General features: G+C 42.6%; 2 protein-coding genes across 2 annotated transcripts; one reads left to right on the forward strand and one right to left on the reverse strand.

The window, feature by feature from the left end:
* Positions 1-227: 227 nt before the first annotated feature.
* Positions 228-2905, reverse strand: Mrpl32 (mitochondrial ribosomal protein L32). Its single transcript, XM_051167934.1, has 3 exons — positions 2738-2905; positions 1424-1605; positions 228-663 (listed from the first exon to the last, which is right to left on the reverse strand). The coding sequence occupies exons 1-3, from the start codon at positions 2862-2864 to the stop codon at positions 409-411; spliced, it is 564 nt and encodes a 187-aa protein (XP_051023891.1). The 5' UTR covers positions 2865-2905; the 3' UTR covers positions 228-408.
* A 166-nt stretch (positions 2906-3071) lies between these two features.
* Psma2 (proteasome 20S subunit alpha 2) lies at positions 3072-17373 on the forward strand. The gene is made up of 8 exons (XM_051167972.1): positions 3072-3164; positions 5480-5556; positions 6898-7030; positions 9043-9165; positions 13153-13234; positions 15487-15560; positions 16966-17023; positions 17112-17373. The coding sequence occupies exons 1-8, from the start codon at positions 3124-3126 to the stop codon at positions 17226-17228; spliced, it is 705 nt and encodes a 234-aa protein (XP_051023929.1). The 5' UTR covers positions 3072-3123; the 3' UTR covers positions 17229-17373.
* The last annotated feature ends 228 nt before the right edge of the window (positions 17374-17601 follow it).

Raw genomic sequence — 17601 nt, forward strand, 5'->3', positions numbered from 1 at the left:
CCTTAGGGTGTTTCTTGGTGTTCCATGCCCTATGATTAAAGCCAGTGAGAAGCTACAACAAAACAGGCAGGGTGATAAATATACCAGACCTTTCTGGTAATCTCTCCAGGTAAACTGCCAAGATAGCTAAAGTACTTCCTGAGAATGGAAGAAATAAAGGTGTTGGTCTGGAAATTTTAGGTTTAATTAAAACCCAACAGCATTACAGAAACACACATATTAATCCATTGAACCTTTGCATAAATGTCAAGTTTATTTATGATACAAATTACCTCATTTAAGAATAACAACTAATTAAATCCATTTTAAAATACACTGATGATGTGAAAACAGGCACATCATGAAAATAAAGACTTTTGATGCAAGAGACTGCATTATGATGAAACTGCCCTTTTAACTTCTTTAGTTTCAATTCTGGGTGAACCAAGATGGCCTCTTTATGCTTCGTTCAATAATCCTCTTGCCTTGATCCTGTTCTGACGGTTTCTCTCCTGTGTATAGTACCACAGTCTCTACGGAAGGAGCTTTAAAAGGGCCCCCTTCTTGAGCTCCTATTTGTTGTCTGATTTTCTTTGTTTCCTGGCGTACTTTTTCATAGCAGTAGCCACAAAGGACATGTTTCTGCTTCAGGTGACCACATTCAGGGCAAACATCTATATTGTTCTTTAGAACAAAGAAAAACAAATAAACAACAAGCAATGTAATACATAGCAGCAAGAGCCCTAAAATGATGGCACTGTAACTGTCTGAGAATGTTCATGCTATATGAGGTTATATATGATCTAGCTCAACTTTGTTTTAACAGGTAAAACAAAAAAAATAGTAACATTGACTTCAAGTTAGCAAGAAAATTATGAATAAACTCAAATTTACTAATCTAGTATATTTTTATTTGTATAGCCTATGGATAAACTATTCTCAGATTCTGTTGTCTACCCTCTGGCTTGAGTAGAATATTTTTATTGTGTGATTCTAGTGAGTTCCACATAAGGTATTAAAACACAGGCAAGGAATTAGTTTGGAGAGTTTTACAGAGCAATTGTTTATGAAGATCCCATGTGACTTTTGAACTAAGCTATATCAGTTCTCTAAATTCAAGCAATAAATAACCAATAAGGAGTCCATCAATATAATGGGGTTATCCATCAAGGAAAAGTTAAATTACTTATCATTACATGTTGAACCAAACAAAGCTGGTTTCCTGGGGCTGGAGAGATGGCTCAGAGGTTTAGAGCACTGCCTCCTCTCCCAGAGGTCCTGAGTTCAATTCCTAGCAACCACATGGTGGCTCACAATCATCTATAATGTCATCTAATGCCCTCTTCTGGCCTGCAAGTATAGAACTGTATATGTATTAATAAACAAATCTTAAAAAAGAAAAGGCTGGTTTTCTCTGGTATACATGCACATGTACATATATTACCTTAATTTTAATAAGCTTCCAAGAGTTTCTTCTCCTACACCGGTTAACTTCAATGCTGCGTCTGTTTTTGGGAGCTGCCATCCAAAAGATACTGTCTAAAAAGCTGGAATTCTCTTCATTTCCACTGGTATCATGTGCTAGTTCTGGGAGGACAGATGGGCCCTGGACTGCTAATGCTGGTGCTATAAAACAACACAGACACAGAATCAACTTCTAGTTCCTAAATGGTTATTTATAAATACTATTTTCTAAACAATGAACATGTATGGTGTCACTAGACATACACACCTATAAATTACACGTGTTTGTGTGTATGTGTACACATGTGAAGGTCAGAGGACAGCTTCCAGAGTTAGTTTTCTCCTTACACCATGTAGTCTTGGGGCTTGGCAGCAAGGTCCTTTACTGAGCTATGTGGCAACCTACCAAAACAACTGGTCTATTAAGCATTTCTCACCTTACACAATATGGGGTATTGTGGTTCAGTAGTAAATAATACACAAGTAAGTCTAATGTTAAGAATCACTACACGCACTGAAATGATTATACTGGCCATTATCTGTCCCATAATATCCAGCTCTAGTTAGCTCTTTTATCTTTAAACCCGGTTGGTTCTGTCCTTAACATTTAACTTTGTTCTGTATGCTAAGAAAAGGAGCTTATTACGTATGAGACCATCAAGTGCTTCACTTCTATTTTTTCTAAATTGCTTAGATAACGCCTTTACCCTTCCTTTTGTTCTTTATACCTGCAAAACTACACACAATTCTTAGGACTTCTTCCCACTACCTAAGCTGTCCAAGCATATGCCTGAAATCCCAGACATCAGGAGGTCTGAGGCAGAAGGATCAGGAGCTTCAGGGGTAGCCTGGACATGGACAGGGATGTTGTCTCACCCCACGCCCCAAGAGAGTAAAAACATACCTAAAGCATTCTTTCTCAACAGACCTTAAGTATTGCCACGCAGAGCCTCACCGTTTATAACAGCTCTGCCGTGCCTGAGTGACCGTGGGGCTTTCCTGGCCTATTAGATAAGGAATGGATTAAAATGACTATCTCAAGTAGCACAAGGAGACATGATTTATTACACAGCTTTTGAGATGTAATGGGATATATATGTGCTCAGATTGTCTGTGCCCTATCACTTCTGGGATTTTAACACCCAAGATACCAGATACACAGTAGTTCCAGACCACCCCAGGCTGGAAACAGTCTCAAAACAAAACAACAACCAAACAAAAAGCACACGCTGTGTCTTTCATACAACCCGGAAGCCCTCACCAACCCACTTCCACGAACTCTATCCTTACGGACCCCACTGAGGACAAGCAAAGGTGTTCCAGCTCTGCTGCAGTTGCCGTTGCAGCAGCTCCCAGCACTGTCGGAGCGGTCCAGGTCGCGCTGGCCACCGGAGTGACAGCAGCAGCAGCGCGGGAGCCATGTTCCCCCTCACACAGGACCGGGACGCGTGCTGGGAGCATGCGCAGGCCCGCCCCCTCCCCCGCCTCTCTGATCAGAGCATGCGCAAGGCCGCTCCCGCGCATGTGCTGGGGGCAAAGCCCGTCCGCCTCTGATCCTGAAACTTCAACTTCCAGCTGCCCCTGGGGCGCGTCTGACTCTCCTCCAATCAGAGAAAAGAGAGAAAAGGAAACGGACGTACTGCGCATGGGCGTGGCTGTGCTCCGATTTTCCGGGTAAAGATGGCAGAGCGCGGTTACAGCTTCTCGCTGACTACATTCAGGTACTCGGTGCGGGGGGACCCCAGGTTCCATGCGTCGCAGATGGCAGGATCGCCCCAGACCTGGTCCCCGTGTCTAGCATCTGGCCGGTGTTTCTGAAGGATCGCGTGGGCATGGAGCTGGACTCGTAGCTTTGCAGAGTCATGTTCAGTGCCAGGCCCGGGCCCGCCGCGTTGGGGGCTGAGGGGCTGGATGCTCCGAGCCAGGCACTAGCTCTCCGTCTCTAGACTCAAAAAAAAAAAAAAAAAAAAAAAAAAAAGGGGGGGGGGGCGCGTTGGGAGAGCCTGTTTCCAGCTCCTCCCTTCAGGCTTAGGGTTCCCTTCCTGGCCCAGATGGGCCTGAACGCGAGTTTCGGAAACCCTAACTCCTGATCAGACACCTTTTTTTCTTTTGGGAAATCCTTTACTCTTAAGTCCGAATCTTAGTCTCCGTTTAGCAACTGGGTGAGCTCACACTGCATTCGGTTTCTTCTATGCACCTACAGAAGCACAAGAACTACAAAATGAAAGAGCTGATTTCCTGTCAGGTTTTCGTGGCTCACTCAAGCTGATAAGCTAAGGTCGATGTTTTACTTTATCCGTTAAAAATGATTAAATAAAGATTTTAGGCCTTTCCGTTATGGGACAGTTAGTTAAATAATTTAATTTATTTTCTCAAAGTACATTTGAAGCAAACCATCGTTCTCTGTTTAAGAAAAATCACCACGGGAGATTTTACGTAAAGGACCATTTTCTTAAGGATCTGACTGAAAACTGAAGGCAGGCAGGAGCTACTTGTTGAATATAACTGTAACTGAGCTTTACCACGACCACCTATGTTTGATGAGTTACAGATTAGTTAAGCACAGCCCAGACAATTGAATTCTTTCATGGTTGCCCACGAGTAGCTAAGTAGACATTCAGACTTTGTTGGTTTTGAAAACAAAAATTAATATACTTTCGTTTCCATATGTTGATCCTCTTTTGAAAATTACCCTTTACACTTTCAAATGAGAAGTGGGTGTATGCAATTTTGTTCTTATTCTCTTGGAACCCTTGAATGAGTTCCATTTAATTCATTAGCAAATGATTTCTTTATATACGAGACAGAGTCTAAATTATGCCTGGTAGTCACAATTATATTTGTAAACAAAACAATTTTGGCCCTAAGTATGGTCTCACTGGAGCTGAGACAAATGGCCATAAATCATTAAAAAAAAAAAATTCAGTTTCATTTTGAGACAGAATCATTTGTAGCCCAGGTTGGTTGAAAATGGCCATTAACTAAGGATGACATTCAGCTGAGTCTCCTGCCTCCCTTTCCCTGTGGTGGGATTATAGCAGGGCACTACCATACCTGCCTTATGCTGTGTCATGCATTCTAGTCAAGCACTCCAGCTTAGGAGCCACACCCTCTGCCCCTGAATCTTTTGTAACATACAGCGGAATGTGTTCACAGATTTCTTTACTATATATAACAAACCTTTTTTTTTTTTTTTTAACTGTTTAGGGGAAAAACATTGTTTTTAGTCTTAAACTGTTAGTGGTACAAGCTGCCAGAGAGAGGAAGTGAGGCACATTTGGGCAAAGATAATGGAGGAGCAAAAGAAGTTGGTGCCTACCGGTGTGAATTCTGCAAGATGCTTTCCTTGCAGAAATTTTGAAGGAATATAACCTCAGACTGATGAGTCAGGAAAGGCCTAAGCCTGGTGATTTTTGAAACTAGAAGATAAGAAAGAGCCGGATGTTTGAGCATTTAAGAATAAAAAGAATTGTTGACAGGATAAACTGTAGTGAGGAAGGAGGTAAAATGATAGGGCCAAACATGCAGGGCAAGCAAGAGAACGAGAGTACGCCAGAGTAAGTAATTTTTGTTCTAATTGAACTAGGACGTTATTACAAGATTTATGTCAGGTACAAAGTTAGCTGCTTTGGAACTGAAGATGAGAAGAAAAGTAGTTAAAAATCTCAAAAATTTCCCAGGTAGATGCTGCTGTTTTCTAACGGGAGCACTGGTATTGCTCACTACAGAAGCTGCCTGACTGCTGGACACACTTGCCTAAAGTCTGGGTTGGCAGGTGGTCACCAGGCGACAGGAGTAATGCTTTGCTAACTAGCCATGGGGAAAACAGCAACAACAAAGCAGGGCGGAGAGTTAGGCCCACTAGGAGGATATCCAAATCTTGTAGGCTTAGTTTCCAAACAACTTCATGGCGGATTAAAGGCCAGAAGGCCTGATTAGTGGGGTCTGACCTCTGTGTCTCCCTTTCTGTCACCAGTGCCTCTAGTTAATGTCTGGAAATGTGTTAACATTAAAAATGCCTTTGTTTCTTTTTCAGCCCATCTGGTAAACTTGTCCAGATTGAATATGCTTTGGCTGCTGTGGCTGGAGGGGCCCCTTCTGTGGGAATTAAAGGTAAGAAAATGTCACTCACTTCAGGTGCTTGTTAGTAGTTAGCTGAAGTAGATGTAAGTGCATACTTCTCAGGAGTCTTTTTGTTAGCTTAGACAGTTTTGAAGTTAAAAAAAGACAAAAACAAAACAAAAAGACCCAGCATTCTGAAATAGATATAAGTGCATAAGTCTTTTTGTTAGCTTAGAGAATTTTGAAGTTTCAAGAAAATACATAGTATTTAGCCCCATAATTTAAATCTTACAGCAAATATAGTATTTCAGTCTACTGTGATAATTTGTAAATAGTCTTTTCCTCTGGAAACTCATTTTATTTTATTGCTTCACTGATTCTATATTTCTGTAGAAATTTTATCTTTATTAAGGGATAATTGTCAACCATCTAAAGATAAAATTATTGTATGATAGAGACATTTCTTATCATTTATATTAGAAGACAACGAATGTTATTGTTTCAAAACCAATAAAGCTGAAAATATTTAGCTTGGGTAATACCTGTAGCTATGGGAATTTTTTGTTTGTGCAGTATAAATGACCAGTGACAGATTTATTATTTCTTAGGTAATTTTTGTATAAAAATCCAGAAAAAGTTTTTTTTTTTTTTAATTTTTAATTTATTCAGATAACAGCTCAATTGTTGTCCCATTACTTGTATCCTCCCATTTTTTTCTCCCTCCCACTTTTACTCTATTCCCCTCCCCTATGACCAAAGGGGATCTCCTCCTCCACTTTATGGTCATAGGCTATCAGGTCTCATCTTGGTAGCCTGCTTATTCTTTCTTTGAATGCCGCCACGTCTCCCCACCAAGGGGAGATGGTCAGATATGGGGCACCAGAGTTCGTGTCATAGTTAGTCCCTGCTCTCCACCCAACTCTGGAGAATGTCCTGTCCGTTGGCTAGATCCAAGTAGGGGTTCAATGTTTACTACTTGTAATGACCTTAGTTAGTGCTATAGATTGAACAGACCCCCTGATCCACCTGTAATGAGGTTCTTGTAGGTTTCTAAGATCCTCTGGAACCTTCTATTTCCCCATCTCCTATATTTCTCTTGCCAAGAGTCCCAGTGTGATGTCCTCCATCTATCCCAATCTCCTGGTAAGTGAAGACTTTCATGGGACATGCCCTTTGGGCTAGTGCCCAATTATAAGTGAGTATATACCATGTGAGTCTTTCTGCGTCTGGGTTAACTCACTGAATATGATCATTTCTAATGTCATCCATTTGTCTACAAATCAGAAAAGGGTTTTATAATCTTGAGAAAGCAACAAGTTTGAGCTTAGTGTATCTGTAAGGAGAAAGCTAATAAAGAACACAGTATAATAGTTGCCTTTTTTTCCTTTTAAGCTGCAAATGGTGTGGTATTAGCAACTGAGAAAAAACAGAAGTCCATCCTGTATGACGAAAGGAGTGTGCACAAAGTGGAGCCAATCACCAAGCATATCGGCTTGGTGTACAGTGGCATGGGCCCAGATTACAGGTATTACACCCTAGTTATGGCGTTTCTCCTCATCTTGTCTTAATCCTTCCTTATGGTTGTTTGGTTTAGTCATGGCAGCCTGAAGACAGCTAGGTTTAGTGTGTCTGTAAGGGCTCCTTATGGAGGCTGCTCTTGTGATACATCGGTGTAAAGAGGGGATAAATTATCTGTTTCTCTTCCCATGTCCTCATCCAAGGAATTGATAGGAAGGACTTTCGTGTTCTGATGCAGCTCAAAAGTGGTCAGATGCATTCATGCTATACTATAATAGTAAGGTGATTCAGGCAACTACAGAAAGCATAGACCATGTAGACCTAACATCATTCTGTTCTTGGCAAAGGGACAAATGTCTCTACGGCCATTGAAGGCTTCCAAGTGGCCAGCTAGGTTTCAGAGGCTTGTGGAGTTGCTCCCTTTGTATTCCACTGGAAAAGAGAGAGTAACACTGCTTACATTGGGCTATCAGTAAGTTGAGAGAGATTGACAGCTTTCTTTTTGTCATGTACAATTTAAAAAAATCACTTTAAGTTTATAAAACAAGATAGAGTTTCACTTTGAATTATAAGCCAACAGGGTTATCAGAGCATGATTTGCTTTCCTGCCTTGGAAAAATTCTATAGCACTTTGTAGAATGCACAGTGCAGTGGACTGTTGCTGATAACTAACAATGGAAGGGCATGAGCATCAGAGTGATAGTGCGCGTGTTTCAGCTAAGTCGTATATGACGGGTGAAGATATCTAACGCCTTTCTGTCTTGATATATTTGATTGCTATATAGTTATATTAAGGCTCTAAAGGAGCAGAACTGATAATATATGTATGCATTGGTTATATGATGGCAGATAAGCGGAGAATACAGTAGTTGTTCAGTGCACAAGGCTGGGTGAGCAGTCTAGTGCTGGAGTCCTGAAAGGTTCCTGGAGGCTGCTGGTCTTCATTCTGCACTGGAGTCCTAAAGAAGTTGTGTAAATACGGATAGACACTAGAGTGACACAAGGAGGCTAGAAGCAGTTTCCCTTTTTGACCTTTTTTATTTGGGTTGCCACCAGAAAGTGTAGCCCAAATTTAGGATGGGTCTTTCTGCTTCAAATCTTGATTTTAAAACCCCCCTATAGAACCAGACCTGGTGCCTTTAACCCCAGCACTTGGGAGGCAGAAGCAGGCAAATCACTGTGAGTTCAAGGACAGCCTAATCTACAAAGTGAGTCCAGGACAGCCACAGCTACACAGAGAAACCCTGTCTCGAATAACAAATCAAAACAACAACAACAAAATCCCCTATGGGATCTTGGATCCCTGTTAATTACATTTGTAGTCACGTTGGCAACCGAGATTAAACATCACAATAGTACAATTTCATGTCTTATGTAAAAAGTAGTTTCTTAGTTGTTTTTTTCAGTGCTGGAAGGCTATTCTGAATTGTAAGCAGAGTTGAAGGTAGACTACAGAAAAGACACAGGCTGACAGAAATGCCCTGAATTATGTGTGTATTCAGATGCGTCTGTGTTTGGGATGTCTGGAGTGAAGTATAAATAGAGTGCACTCAAGATAAAGGGAACAATTTGGAAGAAGTTACAGAGGGAGACATGAAGCTCTTGTTTTGTAAATTAAATCTGTTACCTTAATAAGGTGTGTGGATGTTTTGACTGCGTATCTGTACCACATGCATGCGGTGGTACAGTGCCTCCAGTGGCCAGAAGAGGGCATTTGGAGTCAAGAGGGTTGTGTGAGTCACCATGTGGTTACTGGGTGTTGAGCCTGGGTCCTTGGGAAGAGCAGCCAGTGCTCTTCAGCCACCTCTCCAGCTCCCTAAATTTGTTATTAACTGTACTCTAGTCCCTGCGTCTCTTTCTTTTGTCTCATATTGTAATTCTCTGATATATCTAGATGCACTGGAATCGGTGTGAAGAGTGAGACTAACTGCTGAGAGATGCGTGCTAAGCTTGTGTGGTGTGCTCTTTTAGAAGAAAATGGAGTGCCGTGGCCTTAATTATCTGTCTTTATTGTTGTAGAGTGCTTGTGCACAGAGCTCGGAAACTTGCTCAGCAGTACTATCTTGTTTACCAAGAGCCGATCCCCACAGCGCAGCTGGTGCAGAGGGTAGCGTCTGTGATGCAGGAGTACACCCAGTCAGGGTGAGTACACCCAGTCAGCGTGAGTACACCCAGTCAGGGTGAGTACACCCAGTCAGGGTGAGTACACCCAGTCAGGGTGAGTACACCCAGTCAGGGTGAGTATACCCAGTCAGGGTGAGTACACCCAGTCAGGGTGAGTACACCCAGTCAGGGTGAGTACACCCAGTCAGGGTGAGTCTACCCAGTCAGGGTGAGTCTACCCAGTCAGGGTGAGTCTACCCAGTCAGGGTGAGTACACCCCGTCAGGGTGAGTCTACCCAGTCAGGGTGAGTACACCTTGTCAGGGTGAGTCTACCCAGTCAGGGTGAGTACACCCAGTCAGGGTGAGTCTACCCAGTCAGGGTGAGTATACCCAGTCAGGGTGAGTCTACCCAGTCAGGGTGAGTACACCCCGTCAGGGTGAGTCTACCCAGTCAGGGTGAGTACACCCAGTCAGGGTGAGTCTACCCAGTCAGGGTGAGTATACCCAGTCAGGGTGAGTACACCCAGTCAGGGTGAGTCTACCCCGTCAGGGTGAGTACACCCAGTCAGGGTGAGTCTACCCAGTCAGGGTGAGTACACCCAGTCAGGGTGAGTACACCCAGTCAGGGTGAGTCTACCCAGTCAGGGTGAGTACACCCAGTCAGGGTGAGTACACCCAGTCAGGGTGAGTATACCCAGTCAGGGTGAGTCTACCCCGTCAGGGTGAGTACACCCAGTCAGGGTGAGTCTACCCAGTCAGGGTGAGTACACCCAGTCAGGGTGAGTACACCCAGTCAGGGTGAGTACACCCAGTCAGGGTGAGTACACCCAGTCAGGGTGAGTACACCCAGTCAGGGTGAGTACACCCAGTCAGGGTGAGTATACCCAGTCAGGGTGAGTCTACCCAGTCGGGGTGAGTACACCAGTCAGGGTGAGTACACCAGTCAGGGTGAGTATACCCAGTCAGGGTGAGTCTACCCAGTCAGGGTGAGTACACCAGTCAGGGTGAGTCTACCCAGTCAGGGTGAGTACACCCAGTCAGGGTGAGTCTACCCAGTCAGGGTGAGTATACCCAGTCAGGGTGAGTATACCCAGTCAGGGTGAGTCTACCCAGTCAGGGTGAGTCTACCCAGTCAGGGTGAGTCTACCCAGTCAGGGTGAGTACACCCAGTCAGGGTGAGTACACCCAGTCAGGGTGAGTACACCCAGTCAGGGTGAGTCTACCCAGTCAGGGTGAGTCTACCCAGTCAGGGTGAGTCTACCCAGTCAGGGTGAGTCTACCCAGTCAGGGTGAGTATACCCAGTCAGGGTGAGTCTACCCAGTCAGGGTGAGTCTACCCAGTCAGGGTGAGTACACCCAGTCAGGGTGAGTACACCCAGTCAGGGTGAGTCTACCCAGTCAGGGTGAGTACACCCAGTCAGGGTGAGTCTACCCAGTCAGGGTGAGTACACCCAGTCAGGGTGAGTACACCCAGTCAGGGTGAGTATACCCAGTCAGGGTGAGTCTACCCAGTCAGGGTGAGTCTACCCAGTCAGGGTGAGTCTACCCAGTCAGGGTGAGTACACCCAGTCAGGGTGAGTACACCCAGTCAGGGTGAGTACACCCAGTCAGGGTGAGTCTACCCAGTCAGGGTGAGTCTACCCAGTCAGGGTGAGTCTACCCAGTCAGGGTGAGTCTACCCAGTCAGGGTGAGTCTACCCAGTCAGGGTGAGTCTACCCAGTCAGGGTGAGTCTACCCAGTCGGGGTGAGTATACCCAGTCAGGGTGAGTATACCCAGTCAGGGTGAGTATACCCAGTCGGGGTGAGTATACCCAGTCGGGGTGAGTCTACCCAGTCAGGGTGAGTCTACCCAGTCGGGGTGAGTCTACCCAGTCGGGGTGAGTCTACCCAGTCAGGGTGAGTCTACCCAGTCAGGGTGAGTCCACCCAGTCAGGGTGAGTCCACCCAGTCAGGGTGAGTATACCCCGTCAGGGTGAGTCTACCCAGTCAGGGTGAGTCTACCCAGTCAGGGTGAGTCTACCCAGTCAGGGTGAGTCTACCCAGTCAGGTGAGTCTACCCAGTCAGGGTGAGTCTACCCAGTCAGGGTGAGTCTACCCAGTCAGGGTGAGTCTACCCAGTCAGGGTGAGTCTACCCAGTCGGGGTGAGTCTACCCAGTCGGGGTGAGTCTACCCAGTCGGGGTGAGTCTACCCAGTCGGGGTGAGTCTACCCAGTCGGGGTGAGTCTACCCAGTCGGGGTGAGTCTACCCAGTCAGGGTGAGTCTACCCAGTCAGGGTGAGTCTACCCAGTCGGGGTGAGTCTACCCAGTCAGGGTGAGTCTACCCAGTCAGGGTGAGTCTACCCAGTCAGGGTGAGTCTACCCAGTCAGGGTGAGTCTACCCAGTCAGGGTGAGTCTACCCAGTCAGGGTGAGTCTACCCAGTCACGGTGAGTCTACCCAGTCAGGGTGAGTCTACCCAGTCGGGGTGAGTCTACCCAGTCACGGTGAGTCTACCCAGTCAGGGTGAATCGCTTTACTACTTTCAGAAATGTACCATGAATTTGAAGAAGAAGAAAAAATACTGTATAAGAAAGCAGATATGTAGAAGTCCTATTTTTTCTATGTTTTCTGAACAAATGAAGAAAATCACTATGATAACCATTATTTCTGGTCTTGACTTGAAATAGTTTCTTGAGGTAAAATGTGGTTGTATGTGGTGATGCACAGCTGTAAACCGAGAACTCGGGACACTGAGGGAGGGAGATTACAAGTTCAAGGCAAATTTGGGTTCCATAGTTAGACACTGCCTCAAAAGGAAGAAAAGGAGAGGAGCGGGAGAGGAGAATGTGCTCTTACCCAGCAGCAGAGCTCAGTGTCTTGATTTTTAAAAGGGTCTTTGCTGATGTTTTTGCCTTAGTGCCTTTATACTTAGCTTTTCAACCCAAAGTGATTGTGGGTACCTAAAGACCACAATAACACTTTTATTCTTTTTTTTTCTTTTTTGAGACAGGGTTTCTCTGTGTAGCCTTGGCTGTCCTGGACTTGCTTTGTACTTTGTAGACCAGGCTGGCCTTGAACTCAACAGCAGTCAGCCTGCCTCTGCCTGGGATTAAAGACATGTGCCACCATGCTTGGATTCTTTCTTTCTTTCTTTCTTTCTTTCTTTCTTTGTTTCTTTCTTTCTTTTTAAAGATTTATTTGTTCATGCATTTCATGCATACCATAAGAAGTCATCGGATTCCATGACCGTTATATGAGACTGCAGTTAGAGATGGTTGTGAGCCACCATGTGGGTGCTAGGACTTGAACTCAAGACCTCAGGAGAGCAGCCAGTGTTTTTAACCCTCGAGCCATTTCCACTCCACCGCACACCACCCCCATATTCTTACATTACACTGTGAATGAGCTAGTATAAAGGTAATATGTAAGGCTGATACGTAAGCGTAGTGGGAAAGAGGCATGTATTAAATTCGTTAGGACATAATCTTTATGCTTAGATAGTAACACCATTATTTATGGTCTGTGTCTCAGTCCACTTTGTGTTGCTCTAACAAAATATCTGAGCCAGGTTTAATTAGTTCAGAGCTCTGGGTCCAAGGTTGTGCAGGTTTGGTAAGTTTTTTTTCTGTCAGCTAGCATTGCATGGCCAGAAGTCACACAGTAAGAAAAAGTGAGAGAGTGGGTGGTGGCCTGTTCCATAGAAACTAACCCTCTTCTATAAGACTAAACCCCTTTTGAGAAACAAGCATTAGCCCTTCCTCGGGAGAGAGTCTATGACTGATGTCTTCTGTCATGTTCCACCTCTTGAAGGTACACTTTTGTGCTTAGGTTATATTAAGAGTTAATTTCTGCTGAACTTTTGGGAGCTAAGCATCATTTGGTTTGGATCTACTGCGGTTCCTAGTGGTGTTAAAGAGAATTCATTTTATATTGGTTCATTTAGAAGTTAAAGTTAAGAAGTCTAACTCAGTTTACTTGGGAATCTACTTGTGAGTGAATATAAACTCTTACTTTATTCTAGATCCTTTTATTTTCTTTCTACAGTGGTGTTCGTCCATTTGGTGTTTCTCTACTTATTTGTGGATGGAATGAGGGGCGACCATATTTATTTCAGTCTGATCCATCTGTAAGTATCATTACATATATTTGAAAAATTTATTAAAATTGCTTTTTATATATGTAATTAAAGATAAAACCATGAAACTTTAACATTTAGCAGCATTTTCTTTTTTTTCTACTTGTTTTTAAGTTTCATTTGTTTTATTTTTTTTTTACCTTTAATTATGTGGGTTGTATTCATTTGACTTCCGTGCCTGTGGAGGCCAGAGGAGTCAGATCCCCCTAAAGCTGGTAGTTGAGAGCCATCTGACTTAATGCTGGCGCTATAACTCTGGTCCTCTTAATCCTAAGCCATTTCTCAAGCCTCTTCACTGTTTTGTTTTGTTTTGCTTTGTTTTATTTTTCCTTTTTTCTTTTTAGAAAGTATAAAGAAGCACACATTTGTTTGCACATTCAGCATTTTTGTAGTGCCATCTTTGATAAGAAAGCTATAATCTACAAAAGAAAGCTATAATCTACATTAGTTTTTGCCCCTTTTTGGTCATGTTTATTAGCATGTGCTAGAATGAGTTGTTGGAGTTATCAATTCATCAGGTCTCAAACTCTGCCAGTTTGGCAAACACGAGTCAGGAGTGTGACAGGAGGCATGTGTTTTCATCTTTGACGTCAGTTTGGTGCTGGGACTGTCTTGAGTATGACTTAGAGCAGACGCCCTGACCTAATGTAAGTTCAGTGTTGGACAAAATGTTTTTGTGACTGGTGTCTTGATTGAGCTGTTTTTCTAAAGCACAAGGTTGATAGCTGGATCTGGATTTATTCCATATTGTTCCAATTGCCGTGAGGAGAAGCCTAAGAAAAAGTTCAAGGTTAGAGAGTGAATTTTTGTTTATGAATTATTAGATAATTACAATTTCCATGCAAGCCTTACAATCTTACCTTATAAATGAAAATGTTAAAATAAAAGTAATCAGATTGTGAGGCTGTCTGTGAGCTTTTGAAGATAAATGACCTGTGGCCTGCCTTCCCAGCCAGAAGACCGCGGCAGTCCCTGGCATTATGCCCATTCTCCATAAAGGCAATTTTCTAGCCCATCTGCTAAGGCTTCCTCTTCCGTGCATATGTTTGCATCTCCTTGCCACCCCTTTTCACTGGGAAAGTTCATTGTAACCATGGAAATATAAAACAGGTACACAAGTCAAATACTACCTGACTGTAATCACCAAGAAACCTATCTGAAAACAGTTCTTTGGTGCACATATAATTTTACCTTTTTATTGAAAACAAGTAAATTTGCATTGTATTGAGATGGTTGGACTTGTTTGGTTTTTATAGAATGTTTGAATTTGCAGGACCTTGGAGTGTCAACATTTTCCAGAGTTAATATTTTGATTTATACTTGGCAATGCTAAGGATACCACTTCATAGGAATACTTGCTACAGAAATGTCAGAAAATGCTTAGGGTCCTTTCAGAAATTATTGGAAATTCTAACTCTAATCCAAAATTTATTTAATAATTCTTTTTATGAAACTCAAATCAGCAACCCAAAAAATTTTTAAATTAAAAAAAAATTGCTGACAGTGACATCTAGGCTGAGGAATGGTAGTAAAACATTGTTTCTATAAAAGCAGAAAGCCTTTTAAGCACATTACAAGCACCACTTCCTGACAAAAGTAGTCTCAAGTCTGTATTGGTAAGTGTTGTGTGGTGTGATGGCATAAGCCGTGCCGAATGAGGCAAAACCGTGATGTCACTGAGGTGGTGTGGGGGAGAGCTGCCCAGAGCGACTTAGATTCTTTGCACATTGGGTTTGAACTAATTTTTGATGTTAAATATTAAGAAGCTATCACTGTTCCCAATTTTTTTATGACCTCATTAAACCATGTAAAGATTCTGATACCCTCAGTGAAAGCCATTTCTATTCAGTAAAGATGATGAGTGATCACTAGTTTTCAGGAGAATGTAAGGCAGGTTTCGATCCATTCAGCCCATTCATTTAAAATGATCTTTTTTAAAGTATACCTTATTTTTTCAATAGTTGCACCCATTGTTATCTGTTGATGAGGTTTACTATGTGTATGTGTGTGTGCGTACATATATAAATACCAGAGTAAACCATCACCACAGTTGAAATTAACCTTGAACTTTCTTCATGATTCTTGGTCATTCTTTCTTCAGCCTTTACACAAACCTATTCTGTGGAATTGCCATGCAGCTTCAATAGCCATGGCTTCAGACGCTAAAGACGATTACAGTTAAACACAGATATCTAAGTAATGCAGTGACAGCGTTTTAAAATGCGTTTGTCTCTCCTGATCAGGGAGCTTACTTTGCCTGGAAGGCCACAGCAATGGGAAAGAACTACGTGAACGGGAAAACTTTCCTTGAGAAGAGGTAGGCTTCCCAGGATTGCGTTCCTGGGCAGACTGGTCTTACGGGTTTCAGACTTCTTTGAATGAATAATCTCATGGATCTAACAAATTCATTGTGTCTTTCTGTATTTGAGTCTATTTAGAGATAAACGAGAAGACATCCTAATTTCTCGTTTTCCTAGTCTCTGATGTATTTAGTGGTAATATTATTCATTCCCTGAGGATATTTTTAAAAAGTATTTAGCTGGGTGTGGTGGTGCACGCCTTTAATCCCAGCACCCGGGAGGCAGAGACAGGCAGATCGCTGTAAGTTGGACACCAGCCTGGTCTACAAAGTGAGTCCAGAATAGCCAAGGCTGCACTGTGAAACCTTGTCTCGAAAAACAAACAAAACAAAAATTTATTTCAGGTCATGGAGGTGGTTGAGACAGAATTGTTCTATGTGGCCCTGGCTGTTCGTAAACTTGTCATGTAGACCAGGTTGGCTTCTAATTCACAGGGATCCACCTGCGCCTGCTTCCTGAGGTGGCCAGCATGCCCAGTCAGTTGTTTCTTAAATGTTTATTTTTTTAGTTTATTTCCACAATCATATTTTCTAAAAATTATATTTAGAGTAAAAGAATGTTTGACAATGACTTATAGGAATTAAAAATGGAGGTAGTTGAATGTGGAGGCCCATGCTGTAACCCTGGCAATTGGAAGGCTACGGCAGGAGAATTACTTTGAGTTAAGGCCAGCCTGGGTTACAGAGTGGGGTCTGGTCCAGGCTGTGCTGCAAAATAAGAACCTATTTCAAACAAGACAAAAATTGTGAGACCAGTCGTTGGTATTGAGCAGATCACATGATGTGTTGTGTGCTAAAGAAAGAATGGGGTGCTGTGTAAAGTGTGGCATTGCTGCTGAGCACAGCTGCTCTCACGGGTTCAGTTAACCCTGGGTGCATGGTGGTCACTGTCCTCCACAAGCCTCTGGTATTTTAGACAGGTGTGACATGAGATGTTCCTCTGTACATTTTTTACATGATATTTCTGTTGACGTTATTAAAGATCTTGGACTTTCGATCAAATCAATCTTGATGATAAAGCACTTTAAGTTTTGCTTATTAATGAAAGGCACATGCCATGTTATAACTTAAAATAACATAATTTTAGCAACAGCCTGACTTTTATTGTATTGTAATATTGCTAGAACGTACAATGAATTATTATTTTTTTATACTGTTAGAAGGTCAGTGGCAAGTGTTACTTCGTTACTTGGGGACAGCTGTCTCATTGAGATGATTAGGAAATTGCTTTTATAACAGCATTTTTTAAGAGGGTTAGATTTTTTTTTGGAAAGATTTCATGTTTTTATTATGTTTTATTTAAAATAGCTATAAAGAATCTAAACAGTGCCATAGCATTATTGTTTTTAATTTTTTCCTTCAGATATAACGAAGACCTGGAGCTGGAAGATGCCATTCATACGGCCATCTTAACCCTAAAGGTTAGCCCAGCACCCGCCAACTAGATCGACATGGTTTTTCTAATGGACTACTTATGAAGTTGACCATTTTCCTTCTCTCCTTGATTAGGAAAGCTTTGAAGGGCAAATGACAGAAGATAACATAGAAGTTGGGATCTGCAATGAAGCTGGCTTCAGGAGGCTCACCCCAACTGAAGTGAGGGATTACCTGGCTGCCATAGCATAATAAAGATGCCTGAACGATTCAGATCTCACGCAGTCTATCTGCTGATACGTGTTTAAAGTATGTTTTGTTTGTGCGGACTTATTTCTACATGGTTTAATGGATTCACATTTTTAAAATAATAATCATAATAAACTGTTAAAACCAATTTGTAGTTTTTAACACTAAAATTTGCCCATACTTCTTTCTCACTTTATACATTGCGAACTGGAATGATACAGTCACTTTTCACATATTTTTATTAGGCCTTATTGACCCCTTTACTACTAACCATGGCTATGTTTATAAAAGAGAACTCTGGTTTTTAACATACATCATGGCATTTATAACTGGGAGAATTTATACACTTTAAAAAATCATGAGACAGGCTAGGAAT

Source organism: Acomys russatus, chromosome 3, assembly GCF_903995435.1.
Source record: "Acomys russatus chromosome 3, mAcoRus1.1, whole genome shotgun sequence".
Lineage (NCBI taxonomy): Eukaryota > Metazoa > Chordata > Mammalia > Rodentia > Muridae > Acomys > Acomys russatus.